Source organism: Crocodylus porosus, unplaced genomic scaffold (genome assembly GCF_001723895.1).
Source record: "Crocodylus porosus isolate Cpor-Errol unplaced genomic scaffold, CroPor_comp1, whole genome shotgun sequence".
In the NCBI taxonomy this organism is placed as follows: domain Eukaryota; kingdom Metazoa; phylum Chordata; order Crocodylia; family Crocodylidae; genus Crocodylus; species Crocodylus porosus.
Window position 1 is genome coordinate 68,312,860 of NW_017728931.1, and position 19,862 is coordinate 68,332,721.

Below are 19,862 nucleotides of genomic sequence, written 5' to 3' on the forward strand. Positions count from 1 at the left end.
GGTTTCCCCTTGCTGCAAAGGAGAGGGGAAAGTCGAGCCCTCCTCCCCCCCGCTCTCCCCCAGCCCAGCCTGAGGCAAAAGTTGGGAGCGGTGCAACTTCGGGAGGCATCGCCAAGGGCCTGGGGCCGAGCAGGGCAGGGGCGATGCGGCCGGAGGCGGGGAAAGGCGCGGTCTGGGGCCCAAGAGCAACCCGGGGGTGCTCCGGGGGAGGCGGGGGGGCGATGGAGAGAGTCAGAAACGGAGAGAGTCCGCGACCGGGCCGGCTCCGGCACGCTAGGTGGGTGCAAAGCGCCGGAGCAGGCCTGGCCCAGCCTGGCCCTCGAGCAGGCCAGGGCTCGGAAGCGCCCGACCGCCCCCAGCCCGGGCAGCCCCTTGCCGGCCTCCGGCGCGGCCCACACACGCCGGGCCTGAAGCGGCGGCGCTCGGAGCGCGCGTCTCGTGTGGCCGCAGAGCAGCGAGGGTTACATTGGGAGCCTGCGGGCTTTTCATCCGGGGCAGCCTGCCCGGCTCCGAGCTTCTTAGTCCATCAGCGGGGTTGGGGGCTCCAGCCTTGAGTGCCAGGCTTTCCTCCCGCCCGTGCAGCCCGGCCGCCCTCCACGCGCTTCGGCAGCGGTGCCCGCCCGGGGCGGCTCGCAAGCGCGTGGCACGAGCCCGGCCTGGAGCTGGTGCGTTGGACCGCTTGGCATTGGGAAGGGGACTTCTCCAGGTCTGGGGGTGCGGATTAAACCCTCACCCCCCCCCCCAGCTCGGTTCACCCGCGAGCTGTAGCAGCCCGCCCGGCTGCAGGGCGCGGGGTTCACGGGCCCCGGTCCCATCTCCTGCAGAGGGGACGGGAGTTCAAATGAAATAATCACACACGTACACACGCACACACGGGTTGTGACACCCGCGGGCTGTCCCAGCCGTGGCCCGCTCGCCGCCCCCGGGGCCGCTCGGGGCTCCGTCCCGCCCCCCCCGCCCCGCGTCTGCTCCTGCCCCGAGGAAACTGCCCCTAATCCCCGGCCGGCCGCTGCTCTGCGTGCTGCAGCTTCTGGCAGTTTGTTTATTGCCGTGCCTTAAAAGCACGAAACGCCTCGGGACAGCCGCGGGCTGGGAGCGGGGGGGTTTCCAAATGAAAGACACATGACGGCCGCGGAGCGCCGGCAGCCCCTCTTGCCGGGCCCGGCACAAGCCGCGGGGGCCCGCGTCGGGCACGGCCAGCCCCCCTCGGGCCCGGGCCAGCTGAGCACCCACGACCCGGGCTGGGCTTTGCGGGAGGGAGGGGCGGGGAGCCAGTAGATGGCCGCTGGGCTCCTTCCTGGCTGATTTCCGAGGGAGCTGGGGTGCACCCATGTCAGGTAGGGTCCTGCCCCCCCCAGCCCCGAGAGGACACAGGCGCCCCGGCGCCGCATCGGCATCGCGCTCCCGGGCTGCGATCGGGAAGCTTCTCTGCTGCAAGGAAGATCCGGAGTCAAGCACAGGCAGGGCAAACTTGCTGGCAGCAGCAATGCGTGGAGCCAGAAGGAGCGTGGTTGCAGAGCTGCAGAGCAGAAGGGGTGGCCCCCCTCTGCGTTGCCCTGGCGTTTCTATGCGCCGCATCCCTTTGCGGGCCGCTCTTGGGGGGGGGGAAGTCCTTTGAGAAATAGCTAACAGGGCTCCTCTATTTCTTAGGTTGGACGGACAGAGGGCTAAGACAGGCTATGGGATGGCCTTTATACACTTCAAATACGCCCCCGGCCCCATGTTTTTTCTAGCATGGGGGTCAGGGTTTGGGCCCGGACTAGGCTAGAGGAATCTACTTGACATTGATGAGTTTCTTCCAAACAAAAAACTGCTTTTATTGCAAACACAGCGTATATTTGGCGGGTGGAAAAAAGAGAGACTATTTGCCATGGAGTTAGGGTGAGCAGCAGAGCGCAATCTGCGACCGCATGAGGTTGGCTTTTCTAAACGCAGCTGTTAACACACCCCACGATTATCCCGTGATAAGGGAAGGCCGAACTGTGGGAAATGCAAGGATGGATGTTTGAACAGGGTTATTTTACACGGTGAATTTGAGGAGTACCAGGAAGGGAAGCTGGGTGGAGGAGCGGAGGAGGCGGGGGATCACTTGACTATAACTGACCGTGTCAACAACTGGTGGAGAAAGAAGAAAGGTTTAAGGTAAAAATAATGGTGAAGTCATTGGGCGTTGTGGAGAGTGGCAGGTGGCCAAACGTGCAATATTTAGTGTGCCCTTTTGTTTCCGTTTGGGAGGCTTCACCTACCCGCTTGTTTCATGGCTTCTCGTCCGCTCTGCCACCTCCAGAGTGCCCGGCACGTGAAGCGCATCAAGACACGCGCACACACGCGCGCGTCCTTATGAATCGTTTCCCAGCTCGGAGCTGTTACCAGCCTGATCTGCTGAGCAGGGAGCGGACAGACGCGAAGTGCAGCCTGCAGCAGTGACCTGGCGCATAGATAGATTCACCGCGAACGAGCGGGCAAGTGGGAGAAAGTCCACTTCGTAGATGTGCAGACTATAAGGCATAGACCCTATGTTCTCTGCCTCCTAGATAATATATCTTGTAGCTACTGCAGCTGATCCGGTATATAATGTCCCAAAACGCTTGAGAGAGAAAAAAAAGCGCTGACCATGTTTACATATCATGCCTTCAACCCCCAGTGGTGCTTGGGCACCCAGCCTAAAGGGACTGATCCAACTTCTACCTCATTCTGCAGCAGGACCATGTCCCGATGGTCCCTACTCCCCCTCTACAAAGGAGCAGAGAGGACTATGCTTTTACCCACAGAAAAATCGGGTCCAGAAAGACAGATCACCCCCACCTTCGGATCTCACCATTTGAAGGAAAGGTGTTTGAATCAAGGCGGTTGGGGCAAATGTTTACTAAGACCTGGGCTCTGTGTGCTCAGCTCCAAGGAGCCTTTTTACACTTTACGATCAGTGAATTCGAGATCGACTTGGTATTTCAATGCCGCACGGTCCGAAGTGTATTCAGCCCTTTCCCCTCTCTATTAACAACAAACAAACTAGTAGGTTGCAATAACCTCCTGGTTTAATGGCTCGGCCGGGCCGGATCCCACCATCTGAACACCATCACCGGGTCAGGACTTTGAGCCTAACCCCCCACCCCGCCGTCTAGTCCAAGCTGCCCCGCGGCCCGGCAGAGGAGTGCTATGCCCAGATCTTGCGGGGGTGGCTGATGTGCCCTGGCGACACCTGCCCCAACTCAAATCACGGCTTGAAGAGGCATCAGCTGGATGGGCTGGGAAGTCCCTCTCTGTCCCCCCCCCTTCCCAAAGACCGCAAAATAATCCACGGGAAGGACCGGATTAGTTTCAGAGCCCACCCCCCCCGGATGATTTTCATCTTGGAGTCCACGGATCTGCTCTTCCAGCATTGCTCTCCCCAAAACACAGAACGGGGCTCCAGCGGGTGGATCCCATTGTAGCCCACTCGGGAGACCCCCGAGCAGGGCGGGCTCTTCCTCGCTTGATCTCCCCCAAACTCGAGCGGGTCTTGCTCCCCGCAACCAAATCCGGGCAGCGTTTCATCCGCGCCGCCTCGGCCCTGCATCAAGCTGGCCAAGGGGCTGCACCCGGGCGAGGACTCGGCGGCCCGCGGGTCCCCAGGTCCCCGCTGTAATGCACGAGGGACCCCCCCTCCCCCGCTACCCCTCTGCGGAGCAGGACGGATCCGGCCCTGGGAGGAGGTGACTCCCATCCCATTCCCAAGGACAACCCCGACTGCAGCAGCCTGCGCCCCCCACCCCCCCAATCTCCGACTTCATGCATCCGAGACACGAGCAAAGAATCAGACGCACCCTCTCCCAAAGTGAACCGCTATAAAGTGAGTCGACTTAGCCCCCGTCGGGACTGGGCAGCGGCTGAAGCGTCACCCCCGCCCCCAAGCTAAGCCCCGAGTTTGCTGGTGCCGGGGCAAGGCGAAATAGCCCCGGGCTGCCTTCCCGCAGCGCAAGGCGGAGGCTGCGCGGTGGGCGGGTGGTGAGTAGGGGCTGAGCTGTCACTGCCGATGACTTTTTCGACATGAAATACAGCTCGAAAGGGCTAAAAATACCGCCCCCCCGCCCCGCGGTTAGGCTACCAAGGCAGGCACTAAGAAGCTTGTAAGACGCACGCTGCCAGCCACTGCTGGGTTTGAAGTCTAAACTCTGCAAGCCCCCGTTGCCTTCCTAGAGGCGAGACCGGATTCAGCCCCCCCGCCCCCCCGGCAGTGCCCGTCCGCAGCCAGCCTGAGCGCCCCGGCGCAGCTCCAGCCCCGGGGAGCCGCAGTCTCAGCCTATGCTGTCCCGGGACGGCGCGCGTGCTTCATGCAGCGTCGCTGACCAGCGAGCCGCCTTTCTTAGCAGCAGAGCCTGGATGAATACAAAAAAAAGCAACAAAAAAAGGACTTGGCGGTTAAGCGATTGGCTGCTAATATTTCATCCGCCAGGCTGGGGTTCCCACCCCCCTTTTCCAAGTCTTGGAAAAAGAACATATTTTCAGCTTTCCACACAAATATTGTTATTGGCAAATCAAGCCCTCTCCCTGTCTAGAGACAGTCTTCTTTCTGTTTCCACATCAGAATTCATCTGCAGCATTACACATTGCTGAAAACTATTTCGTCCTCCCCACCCCTTTCCTCCCCCAAGCTCCAATGTTAGGGCTTGTCCCTGCTACAGACTCTGCCCGAGCACTTTTGCAGGACCTCTCTCTCGCCGCTGCCTGCGCCTGGGATGGACGCGCTGGCCGTGCCCAACTAGAAGGGGGATGGCTGCGCTGCCCTTGTGCCAGGCGTGATGAACAAAGGGCACTGAGCCGCATCTGCCGGAGCTGCGGCCGAGGGACGCTCCCGATCGCATCCTCCAAACTGCAGAAAAGGCACAAATAAAGCACGGTCCTCATCAAGCATCCGACTCTGCAGGCTGCCCGGCGAGCTCGGCAAGCACCCGCGGCGCAACCTGACTACGCTGGTCGTGGAAATGGCCACGGAGGAATCCTGCGCGGGGGTCTAATGCGAGTGAAACCTCAGCAGAGATGCTCCGCGAAAGCAGGACGAGCTCAAAGCTTGGTCTGGCTTTTACTCGCCCCCCCCCCCAAATAAAATAAAACCCCAAACCTGGTTATCTCTGGGACTGGGCACAGACTGAGGAATGAAATTGCTACGCCGAGTAATTTATCACGGGTGGGGGGGCGCAACCTATGACATTTTGCAAACATGGATTTATGATCTTTAAGACACCCACGTACTGACCTGCTACTTTCAGGAACTGACACCCACCGGAGCAGCAAGGAGTTCATTCCACTGCTTTAGTTCTTCCTAGAGGGTCTAATTCAAAAGCAAACTATTTGGGAGAGAGGGAAGGGGAGAAAAAGGCTCGAGCAATCCTTGCTCAGTTGCCCTCGTTGTCTTTCTGTGCTCGCTCCTTTTCCATCATTTGCTTACAAGTAAAACGCATTTTCTTCTCACCCTAAGCAAATTGCTTCTAAAAGAAAATTGCAGACCTTGCAGACCCCATTTAAACGAGCTGAAATACAAAGTCAGTCATCACCCGGGCTAGAGTTTAAATTCACTGTAGGTTTTTTTTTTTTTTTGCAAACGGGATGGAGTTCTTGCAGATGATCTTTTATTACAGCCTTCCTGCAAGAAAATAGCGTGTCTTCATCAGCATCTACCTGGATTAACCTGTTGGTTTTGCATGCACTTTAAATAGGTGGTGAACAGCAACAGAAATTTAACACCCTTAAAAACACAAGCCCTCCCCTCTTTATACCACCACCAAAACCTGTACAACAATAGCAATTGTTCCCTAGGAAAAAAAAAAGTTTTGTATAGAAAAAACAGGGGATGTCTTATTTCTAAATCTCAGCTAACTGGTGGCAGTAGTGCTTGTACACATCATGCTCAAAGCAGTACCTTATGAAAAAACAAGGTTTTACCAAATATTTTCCAAACAAAAAAAGCAAAACTGAAGAATAGAATACACAATATCCCTCCCTCTGAGCTATGAAATAAGTGGCCTTACTTTAAAGTTTAGTTCAGCCTTTCATGATTGTGATCAAATGATGGGTTGGAGCAAAAAAATAAATAAATATTACTTGCCCTTTTTACTGAAAGTTGTGAAGGGGCCGTTACATTTCAACCATCAGGTCATTTTGCAATTGTGGATTTTGACCTGAGTTGTATTTCAATATAAGCAAGTATATTTTGATTAAAAAAAAATACAGCCAGCCAAGAAATCAAATGAAAAGTTGCTGATTCCAAAACCAGCTGATCTACTAAGAATTTCTGTCCTAAAATACAATTCAGTCCAATCCTAGGCAGGCAGAAAGACACTGAAATGCCTTAAGAACAGAAATAAGCTTACAAAAGATGTAAGGGTCCATTCATTTGCCCATACTTAGGCATCCATGTAGCTGTCTTTATGCTTCCATTTCACAACTCCAGTTGAATCAATTCCCAATCCTTACAGAAATGGCTTCACAGAAAGTGTCTTGCGATACCAGTGCCTGCTGATTATACAACTACATCCCAGTCATCAAGGGACTTCCCAATGACCTCTTCAGTATTTGTTTAGTGAAAGACACCAAAGGTACCATACAAGACCATCAGTATTCTTAGATTGACCCATAGTGTGGCTAAGTCCTTCCTGTGCTCCAGGGTTGGACGCCAGTGATGAGGACTCACACACGTACCAGCAGCCTCTGGCTGGGAGGGAGGGATGTTGTTGTGGGGGGGGGCGCGATGTCTATTTCTTCATCTGTGCATAGCTCCCTAAACAACAAGCCCATTTTTCTCACAGTGAAAACAGGTGTATTTCTCCTCTATGGCTTAGCCAAGAAGCATGCCCACTGGTATCACAGCCTCATACCACAGCAGCCCCACATTAGTTATTGTGAGCTTGGTCTTCCATTATCCATGCAAGGCCTTTTGCGTGGGCTGTATGCCAGCCCTGAATCTGGCTCCTTGTCTTCCTACACTTCCCACACAAAGCTGCTAGGCCAGGATAATGCTTTTCACAACTCTTACAAAAACAAAATGGCTTAAATTTGTTTTTCACCCATACGCGTAAAAAAAGCAAAACAAACAACGAGGTTTGCTGGTGTAAGACTTTCATGCTAGTGCAGTTAAGTACAAACAGCTTTGATCCAAGATGTGAAATCTGGCAATCCAGTCATTCATAATGCAATTCAGTTCCTTTCTCTGTTATCGAGGACATCCAATAAAAACTGTATTCATAAGGATTTTTCTCATTATGAAATGGCAGTGTAAGGTATGTATAGTCCCCAATACAGCAGCCTGGCTCCCATTAATGCTAACAGAAGTAACTTTGGTGTGCATCAAGGAAAGAATGCATCTCCATAAATGCATATTTCCATGACTGCCTTACTATACTGTGACACCGAAATCAAAGGGCCTTTAATCCAGCACATTCTTTGCAGTGCCAACAATTTGTACAGTAAGAGACCAAATGGTAGCTATGCTCCTGTTTATTCCAGGACAGATCTGGATGCTAGTAATCGGAACATCTTTGAAAAACAGAAGTAACGTAGTGGAGGTAAATTTAATGAATACAAGTTTAAGGAACAGGTCTGTGAAAATGTAATTATTAGAGCTTCATTAAGGTACAAATGCAATACAAACCCTACATGGAAAGAATTCTGGAGGAGATTTTTCATCTTTGAACCAAACCAAAATAAGTTCTATAAATACATCAGTGACTTGCTAAATAGGGATCAGTTAAGAAAAAAGAAAATGCCTTGAAGAATAATCTTTTTGTTAGAGTAAGCATACTGTTTAACAAGTTACCTTCTATATAAACCTAAAATAAACCAACTGTATTAATGGCATACTATTATACTACTTCTTATTTAACTGCAGTTTATTTGAGGAACAAGAATACATCATAATCTTATGGATATATTGTTATGAATATATTATTTCCATTTTATTGGACAAGAATGCTTTGGTTACCTGTATTTGTGAACCAGTTTTTTTTTCAAGAACATCATCTCATCCAGTGAACTCAGCAACAACAAGGATGAGAGATCTATAACTAGTTGTAATTTAGCCAGGCAAATAGCTTATTATTTTGAGGAGAAGATAAAATTACAGCTCCAATTTAGCTTTTTGAGTTGATTAGGTAAATTAGACATTGATAAATATCAACATGCATATATCTGGTTTGCTTGTTTAAATCCTAATTTTGAACTATTGCCTGTTTAGATGCGTGGGACTGTATTTTATACAGTCTCATTAGGATGGATGTTCAAAGCAATTTTTACTTCCTAACTGAAAGGACCTAAAAAAAAGAAAGAAAATGCTGCAAATGAAAACGTAGCATTACAAAGAGTGATGGTACACTGCAAGGGGAGAATTCCTAGGTAACTGTCTTGGAATTTGGGGCTTCAGGTTTCCTAACCCAGCTCTAGGGGCAGGAAGGGGATTTTCAGTGCCACATTTAGGAAATAGTGTCCATGTTGGCTTACATCAGCTTCCCTCCTTCTAAGGTCTCTTGTTCTGTTTTCAAAAGACAGAATTGGCTTCTTAGAAAATTATAGGTTGGAACCATTCTCATTACCCTCTGAATGGAGAGAATATTTTCTTTGGTTGATTCAGAGGAAAAATCTTCTCCAGCATTTGTTCTTGTAGAGTTTATATTGTGTTTTTACTTCAATGAAGCATTATACATGCAGGAATTAACATGAAATACATCTTTCTGTTACAAAGAACAGGGTAATATCTGCAAAGAGAAAATATGTTATATTTGTTATATTACAAATATGCCATCATCTGTAGCTACCTTTGCTTTTCATTCTTCATATGAGGCATTCAAGAGTTGCGTGTCTACAGCCACAAACCATTTGTAAAGACTTTGGGGTTGATTGAGCTCCAGCTGAAATCAGAAGTCAACTTGAATGAGATCTGAACAAAGCCCTTTTGCATATGACAGAACCTTGGTTGTAAGCAGCAGATAACTAGGATCTTCTGATAAAGTAAAAGATGTAGTAGCAAGTCATCTTATTACATACTGTATCTTGATATACAGTAAAGGCTACAGCACATTTTGGCTACCACGTACTTGGTTATAGGCTGGATATACTAGTTAGCTGTGCCATGACAATGATAATTTGCAGAATGGTAAACTAATTATATTCCTTATGTGAAAAAAGATGCTTTAAAATGCTGTCACTTCAGGGTAATGGCTCATTCGTTAAGTTGTAGAACAGCTGAGATAAAAATATCATTTGCTCATTACAGAGCATAAAGACTTAAAAGATGATGCCAGATCAGTCGGTATAAATGGCTCTCATCTTCTTGCCTGGAGGCTGTTCTTATCTTTAGGAAATTTGGAGAGAGAAATAGAATAGGTAAAGTTCCTTTGAACTTTGGAATACAACTGCCCCTTGTTCTAACTGCTCCCACATGGGGAGTGGGTTGCAGAGTGCAATTTACAACAGTGATTCTCAACCAAGGTGCCACATACCTTGAACTGCCACAAGATTGTTTTAGGGGTGCCACTCAATATTAATACTGCAGGGTATGCAAACCTGCGTGTGATTAACCAAGATAAACTCGAAGATTTCAAATAATAATCAACTCAAATATGAAAATATTCTCACCGGTTGTGTTCTGCATTCTTTGCAACAGAAGAATTGCTGGATTTTTTTTTCTGTAGTCAAAAGACGAGCAAAAAGGTAAGGGCTAACATTTTCTGAGGTATGCCTTGAATCTAACAACAGATGCACTGAGTCTAACAAGGTTGAGAATCACTGACCTACTACCTTACTGGATAAATTAATTGCAGGGAGTGTAAAATTCTAAATTAGTGTTTTCTTCTGGATCTCTAGTTTGCATATGTAAAACATATCTACTAAGTGACAGATATCTGCTTAAGTGAGAAAGCTTCATATATTGCAAATGTGTTATTTGGACTACGAAGGAAGGCCTCCCTCCCCCCTGCAGATGTGCCATTATTGATAATATAGGGCAGGGGTGCTTAACCTCTGGCCTGCTCAACCTCTGGGCCAAAGCCATCACATCTGGAATGCGGGGCTCCCCACAAGTCTGGAACTTTGGTAGTGGGGGAGCAATGGCCATTAATACAGCCACCCTCCCACTGCCAAATCCCCAAACCCCATTCCCTGCATGACAAGTCAGAGCCAAGCTATGTCTCCAGGTTGGGCCATGCCCCCTTCCCTCTCTGTGGGGCTGGGTTTGGGCCTGGCCATCCCCCTTCCCTTGCCACTGGACTCCTTAACCCTGCAAGGAAACTCCTATCTCCTGTGGGGATGCATTGCGGCTTGCCTACTTCCTGCGTAGCCAGATGGCACATGTGGGGTGGCCCACCTGGGTGGTGGATCTGGAGCTGTGGCTGGATACAGCCCATAAACAGACTGGGTGCTGCCAATACAGCCCACTGAGCAAAAAGGTTGGGTACCACTGATACAGAGAAATCATAGGAATGCTAGTTTTCAAATCTGAACATCTATTTGAGTACTTAGATTAACATTTAATATGTAAAATGGGCATTTACTCATATAAATATCAGTTTGTACATTCATCTAATAACTATGTGTTTTAACGCAGCCCTCTAAGGGCATTCTGTACCCTTGATTATGATGGGTAGCAGTTTGCTTCACAGGCAGTCCCAATTATTTAAATTGGCAATTATCCTGAGTAAATTATTGGAATATGCCATTATGTCTGGAAGCCATGTCCAATAGGGTCTGTAATAACATCTTTAAAAAAATTAAGTTACAAAAATTAGCATATAGATTTTAATTAGTAAGGAACATTTTTGCTCATTTTAAGTAATGAGGGATTTCAATAGGAAGTGGTAGACTTTATATACAGTGTGAATGACAGAAGTCTTTAAACATCAACATGAACACAACTTTTGCCTGCATTGTTCACAATGAAAGGAAAAGTGTCACTTTCAGTACATTTTATATATTGAGGATATTACAAAAAAGTCAGCATTATGGACACTTCACAAAACAATTTCTTGTGAAACTTACAGTGTAATTCAAAAGCAGTCACAACATAAATACATACTGAGGTTTTCTTTATTGACTAAAGTTTCAACTCCACTAGCCTTCCCACCTCAATCTTAATTGGAGGAGTTTGAGACTTCATAAGAACAGGATTAGACAAGAGCAAGCAGATAAGGAAACACGAAAGGCTTACTTCTCCAGATCCAATTAGTAATTTCAACCCTCTAAATAGAAAACATTTTAAAAATGTAGGAAAAATACCAGCCTTTCCCCTTCCTACATACAGGAAAGCACAGCATTCATTAAGACCAATGAGAGTTGTTTACTGACTTAAACACTGAGAAAGTTAAACATCTTAATTCACATATTTTCTTTACTGGAGCTCTATCATAAACCTTTTTACACAAATCCACTAAGCTAAATGAGAATAACTACTTGGAGAGCTAGAGACTGCCTATCATTGACTTAGCAAAGTAATGCTACACTACCCCAGGACAAAACTGCAGGGTGGTAAATTCAATTTTGTCCTTTATTCCACTAGAAAATATGTTAGAAATCCTTGAAAGTATAAAACATAAGCAGCTTGCCATAACATCACAATAGACCTGTGTTACCATTATTTAGCAATAGAATTTGCATGCACTTCTTGTATTTCTAGAAACAGATATTGGCACCTGACTACAAGTAATGTTTCTAACGTGTGCTTCTTTAATAATGCAATTCATGTTGACTCGTGTCAGTGTAATGGGGCATTCTTAGCTATTTGAGGCCATAACACAGTTAATGAGCATAAAAACAGAATAAACAATCATTGTATTTATGAGATCATTAGAATTTAGAATTCCAGGTGTTGACATATATCATGTAAACATTACCCATTATTACATTTCTACTCCTCAACTAAGCAAAGCTAAATTTGTTCCATAAATCACACTATAGCAAGTCCTAAAGAATAATAGACTCTGTATTCCACATGGAAATGCAAATTATGATAGTCTACTGTCACATATAAAATATTTTTATCAAAAACAAAACTGCAAAGCATGTATAGTAAAATAAATCAAATGCAGTTCTTTCAAACTGAGTATATTGGTAACATATAACTAGGGTCCTAAACTAATTGATATTTATGTGGCTCTTAAAAAGAAACAGCTCTCCAGATGTTTTGCATGTTGAAATTACAACTAATGTTTTAAGGTTTTTGTCTTTTTCTTGCCACTTCCCCAGCCTCCGCTGAGCTGGACTGGATGGTCCCGAAATGATATCCGCTCCTTATGAAATGGACTCCAATGTGGTTTGTCTGAGGTAGAGATGTTCTTTTCTATATAATCAAACAAATAGCATTAAGCTATAGGTTCACTTTAGTCAAATTAGGTTCCTTTTAATACAATAGAATAAAAAAAAACAAATTTATAAACATGTCTAATTTGATATCATATACTTATATAGTTATACATGTATTAATATACATTTTTGCATTCTGTATTTGTGGTTTTCTTAAAAGTAACTACGAGGATAAGAAAGCTAATGGTAGTAATTTTGAAGGTATACTGCTTTCTAAAATAAACTGTGTCTATACTGAAATAATTTTAAATGCAAATGAACACAAACAAACCGAACACAAAGACACTAGCCTCATAATCAGAATTGAGATGTCTTTTGACTATGTGAAGAACAACTTTGGAGATTTATCCCTTTAACTTTACTGTTTTGATGCATCAACATATACTAAATGGGCCAGACTTCCTACAACAAAGCAAAGACTTCGAAGGAAGATTTGCCATTCATTCGGATGAAAGTGGCCCAAAAGGCAAATATAATGCTGTAGCTATGAAATAAACCCAAATTTTGAGACTTACAAAATAACTTTCTGTAATATTTATACATGTACCTGAATAATTGAATCACTGTTTTTTACAAATACGCAGCTTAAAAGATTAGTAATCTACAGAGCACACAGAACATACAGCTGAGAAAGTAAGCTACAGAGCATTACAAAAGTATAATAATTTAAAGTAAATTACCAGTTTACTGATAAGAATTTATTTTGCTATTCTAGATATCTAAAATTGTGTAATCTTCTTTTACACAACAAACGTATTAAGAGAGAAAATGAGTGTACACAGTACAGCAATTTAACATACTTATTACCACGACACCGCAGCTTATGTAGGTACAACAGAATTTTACAAGCGTCTTTCTGCTAGCTTTCAATAGAGACTTTTCTAATTTATGCTTTTGGGGCTGTACATATTTTAATGCAACTTTTAAAGAGGCACTGAAAATAACAGTTTGAAATAATTGGAAATAAGAAAACAAGACCTGCATCATTTCAGCCGATACAGTTTTATATTTTAGCTATTTTTATATTTTTATCTACTTACTGTTTTATATTTTTAGCTGAATTTGGTTTTACGTGTTAAGAAATCAGACCTTAGCTACTTCCTTTGGAATCTTATTCGGCGTATAATTCCCCTTTCTAACTGCAGTCCATCCCATCTAATTATATCTTCTCATACTACCTTAAATAATTAATTCTTCTTGATTTTAGCCTTATTTTAGATGCAATCCTTGACTTTTACTTGTGATTTACACAAGTTTAGCTTATTCAATCTTTTCTCCTAATTTGTATCTAATCTTATGGCTAATTAACATGGTGCTAAGTTGTCAGTGGAACCTGCTAGTTCACCCTACATCAGGACTCCCAAACATTGTTGACTTGAGGTCATCTTTACCAACACTCACAAAGGTAAGAAACTTGAAAAATATGTCTCTGGCATAGAGATCCTCTTCGTAAGGGAACATGGAGTTATTTCATTATTAAAATAAATATACTGTGAACATTCAGGGAACCCTTACAATTGCAGCCAAAAAGTATTTGTAGAAGAGACTTGAGGCTGACACTGACAAACTGGCAAATTCAATAACTTATTTTGTGAATTTTCCAATTAAGCTTAACTGGAATTTAATATGTGGTTTGCTTTTCTCTCAATCTAGACAGGTTCTGCTGTTGGAGAATTCTTATGCTAAAAATAAAAGCACAAAGAATTAAGGCTATGGAACATGCCTTGTTTGTTTGTTTCCCTGTAAAAACAAGGAAGTAACTGTTGAATGTTTAGACTGAAAAAAATAGTTTGAGGTTACTTTATGGGTGAGACATTATTTCTCCACTACTTATTTATCATGTTGTCCAATACAAAAAGGTAAAGTCAGGGGCTAATTATTTCTTCCTTTATTTTAACCCTGATTTTTTTGCGGGGAAGAGGAAATTTTTCCTGTTCCATATTTGTAACCTTTTAAAGCCCCAAACAGCTGTTATGGCAAATACAGAAATTAACCCAGATGGGGCAGAATTCAGGAAAGCAAAACTTGAAATGAACCGCATACTAATTGCATATTCTGGATTTTTCTTGGACTATTAGAATTGCCTGTTTAAAAACTTCTGTACTACTGAATTTGATTTCCAGTGGAAGGACTCCAGAAATCTCTGTATGGTGGGTCTCTCTTTTCCATCTATGAATGCTCATTATTCAGTGGAAAGGATACCACCACATTTCCATTGCTATGAAACAGTATTACAAAGTGGTACTTCAGGGTTTTTTTCCAGAGGTTTGTTAAAATTTGCTGTAAAGATATTAAATCTTACCAGATTACTGAGATATATCTTTTTATTTGGACAGACATGAAATGGCTTGCTCTTTTGCATAATTCCCTAGACTTCAGAGTCAAGAGTTCACAGATCTATTTTGTATTTTTATTTGTGACTTTTTTATAGTTTTGATAGAAATGTATCAATTTCCTTTTTAAATAATATACACTTATTATGTTTTAGACTTTGTAAATGGTATCTGAACAAAGCAATATTTCAGGGTACAGAGAGAAGCAATAACTGGATCAATACCAAATGATAATGCCATAAACTGTTATGATACAACTGTTACGTCTGTATGATTCTCTAGTGATAAAAACTGTTGCAAAACCATTACAATGTTACCTGTGTTTCATTCAGGATTTGGCTAATTTTTAGTCCTAGAGGATCATAAGGCCATAACAGTCAAATTGTAACAGCTGATTGCAGTAATTTCCCAGCAGCATCTACTCCTCACCTTTTAGGCTAGAGAGAGACATCACATATAAACCAGTTTAAGCGATCAGAAACTGGTTTAAACCTGTAACAGAACAGATGTTCAGTGCACATAAACCAGTTTGAAAATGGCTGAAAACAGTTCCAGATAAACCTGGTTGAGTGTGGCATCAGATAGGGCTGCGTGAAACTTTGGCAGCTGTTTCGTTTCCGGTGCCTGAAACACCAAATTGGTGCCTGAAACAGAAGGCTCCAAAACATCTCAGAAACAAAAATAAACCATCTGAAATGTTTTGGAAAATTTCGGAGTTTTGGAGCCGGGCTTGCAGGGAAACAGAAACTAAGAAGAGGGACAGGGAAGAGGGATGGAAAGTCTGCTCTGATATTGATATTTACCAGTGTCTGCGATGTGTCCCTGAGGTCCCTTCCAATCCCACTGCGATAGGGGAGGGATGGCAGCCTGCTGTCATTCCATGTGCAGATCCAGGGGCCTGTGCCCCCCTGGGAGGAGTCAGGCACAGCCCTGCAGCCCTCCCAGGGGGGCACAATCCCCTGGATCTTCCTGTGGGGCTGGGGTCAGTGCCAGCACCTGAGTCTGCTTGGTGTACCCTGCACCAGGTGCCAGGAAGACTGATGCCACAGCTCCTGAATCTGTGTGCGAGATGACAGCAGGCTGCCGCTGCCAGCTGGGGCCAGTGCAAGCACTGGGTTCTTTCCAGCACTCAGGGCAGAGTGCACTGAGCAGACTCAGGTGCTGCCCCTGGTACCAGCTGCATGCTGTCATCCTGCAGACAGATCCAGGGGCCCACACCCCCAGGATCTGGCACAGCCCCAAAGCCCTCCCGGGGGGCATGGGTACCTGGAGTTGCATGCAGAATGACAGCATGCTGTCACTGCCAGCAAGTGATATGAGTTTTGCTTTGAATAGTTTGAGGTGCAGTTTCACAAAAGACTCTGCACCCATCTCCTTGAAACTTGGTGGGCCAAGGCTACCATCCTTGCAATGACCATCTGAATCAGGCAAGAAATGACAAAGTTATAGGCATTTTGTTGAACCCCCATTATAGCCTATGGCCAAAACACTGAAACAGTGTCAAAACTCTGAAAAAGATTCGGCCGAATTGAAACAGGACAGTGATCCGAAACACCAAAATGAATCACTGTCCCACCAAAATGCTGAATCGTAAACTGAAATGAAACACAGCCGTTTAAGACAGTCTATTTGGATCAAACCGATTTATGCAATGTTTGTCCCAGACCTTTTACTGGTTTAAGTTAAACCAGGCAACCCCAGCATTCCAGTCTGTTTTCTGGGCTGGGCAGGACTCTCTCAGCCACAGCAGGGATGACCGCTCCTCTCTGCTCCCTGGCACAGACTGCAGACTGCAGGCTGTTCCACACTCCCCTCTGCCTTACTGAGGAGGTGTCTGTGTATTAGCTAGCACATGAGTGACTGATGCCTCCTGAATCTGGGGCGGGGGAAGGGGGGCACCTGCAGAAGCTGCCAGTGGCATCAGCCCTGTCGGGGGTGGGGACCAGCCCTACCAACAGCATCAGTGTCGCCCATCAGGGGGTCACAGGCCCCTTTGGGGGGGCACATGCAACCCCATGCATCCCCTACCAGTCACCTATGAGCTAGCAGATCACATACTGGCTATGGTCCCTGCTGAGTCAAGAGGCAGAACCAACAAGTAGCTGGTAATGTCCCTCTGTTGTGTTCTTAACAGGTTGCTAAACACTTTGTTAGTGGGTGATAAACACTGTTATCAATTCCCTGCTGGGCTAATCAAAGCATCCTGCCAGGGTCTGGCCACCCCCCTGCTCAGCTCAGTACTGGGGAAGGGATGGGAGGGCTGCTCTAGTGACCCCTGGCTTCTGACCTGAGCCACTGCAGGCATGTGCCTGCTTTTCTGGGATGTCTGTCTGGTTACAAAACTGATTTAGCCTAGCCAGGTTAGACTAACCTGCAAAGATTGAATGCATTCAGGATCAGGCTTTTTGAATGTCTGCCCCTAGCTTTAAAGGCGTAGGAGGTAAATCTCTGCATATCCTTAGTGGTCTGTGTGATTAAAAATAGGGATATCTCTGAATTCACAGTTATACCATGTCATAGGATAGGGTTAAATTCTCCCAGATGGTGATTGTTTTTTAGGTTGATATAATCATTTGTATGGCCAGATTCTCTGCTTTGCTGAATTTATTTGTGAATCAAAGAGAAGGATCTTTAAGTGTGCCAGTTAGCTCCTTGATTCTTCTGCTGGATTCCATGGCCGGTTAGATAGCTTAGGGTCTGCACTAACCCTCATCAGATGGCATTGTCTCTAGTTAGATAAACAGAGCTAGAGCTAAGGCATTCACACTATTCTTTCCTCACACCTGGTTTCTCCCCATGACGAAGGCTGCTCCTTCATTAACTCATGTTTGGAGGGAAAGACAAACCTAATTCCTGTGAGATCTGAAGGCTTTAGGATGGAATATAAGGTGTTCATACTGCATGTTATTTTCTCTTTCTGTGCCTCCATTTTTGTATCTGTAAAATAGGGATGATACTTACCTCTTTTATAAAGTGTTTTGAAAATACTCATGAAAGTGGTAATAAAGAGACTGCAAAACCATTATTTTTATTGTTGCTGGTGGTGTGACAATACCACCAGTCTTAGTAGACACCAAATAATGAAAGGCAACAGAGATTCAATAGGCTTTTCATACCTAAAGATTGTCCCTAGAACACAAAACTGAGAATTAAGTCAGTTTGGATTAGAAGTATGGTGAAGTCTATACGTACTCTAGCCTGATTTCCTGCAGTTTTTATACCCACAAAACTAGTAATGGCTTACATATTCTTTACTGAAACATTAGGCCCTGGAAAAGTGTGGCTGAGAACAAAGATGTAATCAGGGTACTCAGTGAAGGAACTGTTTTAGTAAGAAAACTACCTCCATTTTATCACAACTTCTTTTAGAATGTGGAAATCATCAGATAGATAGAAACAAAAAAGGAAATACTTGCCCTGAAAATCTAGGATTTATCTGAACACAAACTGATCTCAAAATAACTGTATTAATTTCAATCCACACCTTTTTTCATTTCAGTGCAAAGTGGCTTATCCATGTGGAACTACAATGAGCACCATGAGCATCACCTTATAGCAAAAAGGAAAAAACTTTTTTGGTTGTCAGTTTCTGTGTAGCCAAAACTCAAGTTGTCTTAATTTTACACCACTGAAACAGAATCTGAGCACATTTTTTCTTCTGTGAAGTGTACCAGTAAAGAAAGAATCATGTTCAACATAATAGGTCTGAGCCAGGGAAGAATAGAAGAAGAGGAACTATTAGAATTTGTTGGGTGCTAGACAAACCATCTTGAGGGACAAGACCTGGGAATGTTTTTTACCACTCTGTGGGTGTGCCTACACATGCATTTACACCATCTTAAATTTACTGCACAATAAATCAATGCACAGTAAGTGAAAATAAGCTGGCATCTACATGTGCAGGTGTTAAAGCACAGTAACACTGTGTGTGGACTGACTTGGGACTAAAGTCAGTGCCAAGTCAGTCTACACAGACTGCAGTAATTAATCAGGTAAGTCACCACATTTACTGTGCAGTATGGGTGTGCACATGTAGATGTGCACCCATACTGTACAGTAATCTTGGTTACTGCACAGTAAATGCACACATGCAGACATTCCCAGTCAGTATTGGTAAGCCACTTATTCCAAGAAATCTGGTGCTGCAATTTTTCATTGAAATGAATGGAAAGGAAAAAACAAATATGTTCCTCCTATTTATTTATATTTCTCTTCTGATCTTCCCTCTTTCCCCCTCATTGGTAAAATGTGTTTGTAGCTGCTTATTTCTTTCTGGCCATAGGAGGCTACTTTGGTATAATATTTTCAAGAGGCAGAGAGAAAAAGAATCTTAAGAACAGAAGGAGAGTTATAGGTTAAAACTACAGGGATCTGGACAGCAGCTTCTCCCTAAAAGTGCTGTACCAAACATAAATTTCAAGTAAATACCACAGGTTCAAATGATCAGGCATTTCTAAATGTCCTTGTACATCTTTTTGGGATCCTTCCATTCTTGCCTATGTAAGCTTTTTTAAAATCTTATCCTACCTATATGTAATAATCCACAATTCTTCCAGCATTAGTTAAAACCTGTACTGCCAGGATTGCTAAAACTCTCTAGGAGCTTGAGTTATATGGCAATTATATGACAGTTGTTATAGCAACCTTGGATTTTGCAGTGTCATCTTTTCTTTAAATCAGGGGTGTCAAAGTTATCCAGTTCTGTGTGCCGGAAGAGTGGTGCAGAGCTGGTCCACGGGTCAGATATGGCCCATGGATGACAGCCTACCCCCCCCAGCTGGTCCAGGAGACCAACAAGGCACCATGGGTGGCACAGCCTGTGACTCAGCTCAAGCAAGTGCTGCAGGCAAGTGCCAATCCTGGCAACTGTACACAAGGCAGGTCTGCTGTAGCACAATGGGGCAAAACTAGAAGCCAGATTATGCGGCTCCACAGGCTGGATCTGTCCAATGGACCATATGTTTGATATCCTTACTCTAACTTGAAAAGTGTTGCTTGTAAATTTGTAGACAGTGGATTAGGATATGCAAGAAAAAAAAAATCAAGGTAATGGGCCTTATCCAAAATCCATTATAGCTGACAGACAGACTCCCATTGAGTTCAGTAGTCTTTGGCTCAAGCCCACGTATGAACATTTAAAATGAATATACACAGTGACAAAATAAATTGTAACATAAAACAACAGAATGGTACTGGCATCTTTTACAA

General features: G+C 44.7%; 1 protein-coding gene across 1 annotated transcript in view; it reads right to left on the minus strand.

Annotated features, from left to right (window-relative positions):
* Positions 1 to 10,913: 10,913 nt before the first annotated feature.
* The window catches only part of LRRIQ1 (leucine rich repeats and IQ motif containing 1), a 172,382-nt gene continuing 163,433 nt past the window's right edge, over positions 10,914 to 19,862 (minus strand). Inside the window, exon 26 of the mRNA XM_019543129.1 lies at positions 10,914 to 12,298. Coding sequence (XP_019398674.1) covers positions 12,162 to 12,298 — 137 coding nt within the window. The 3' untranslated portion in view covers positions 10,914 to 12,161. The remainder of the gene's footprint in view (positions 12,299 to 19,862) is intronic.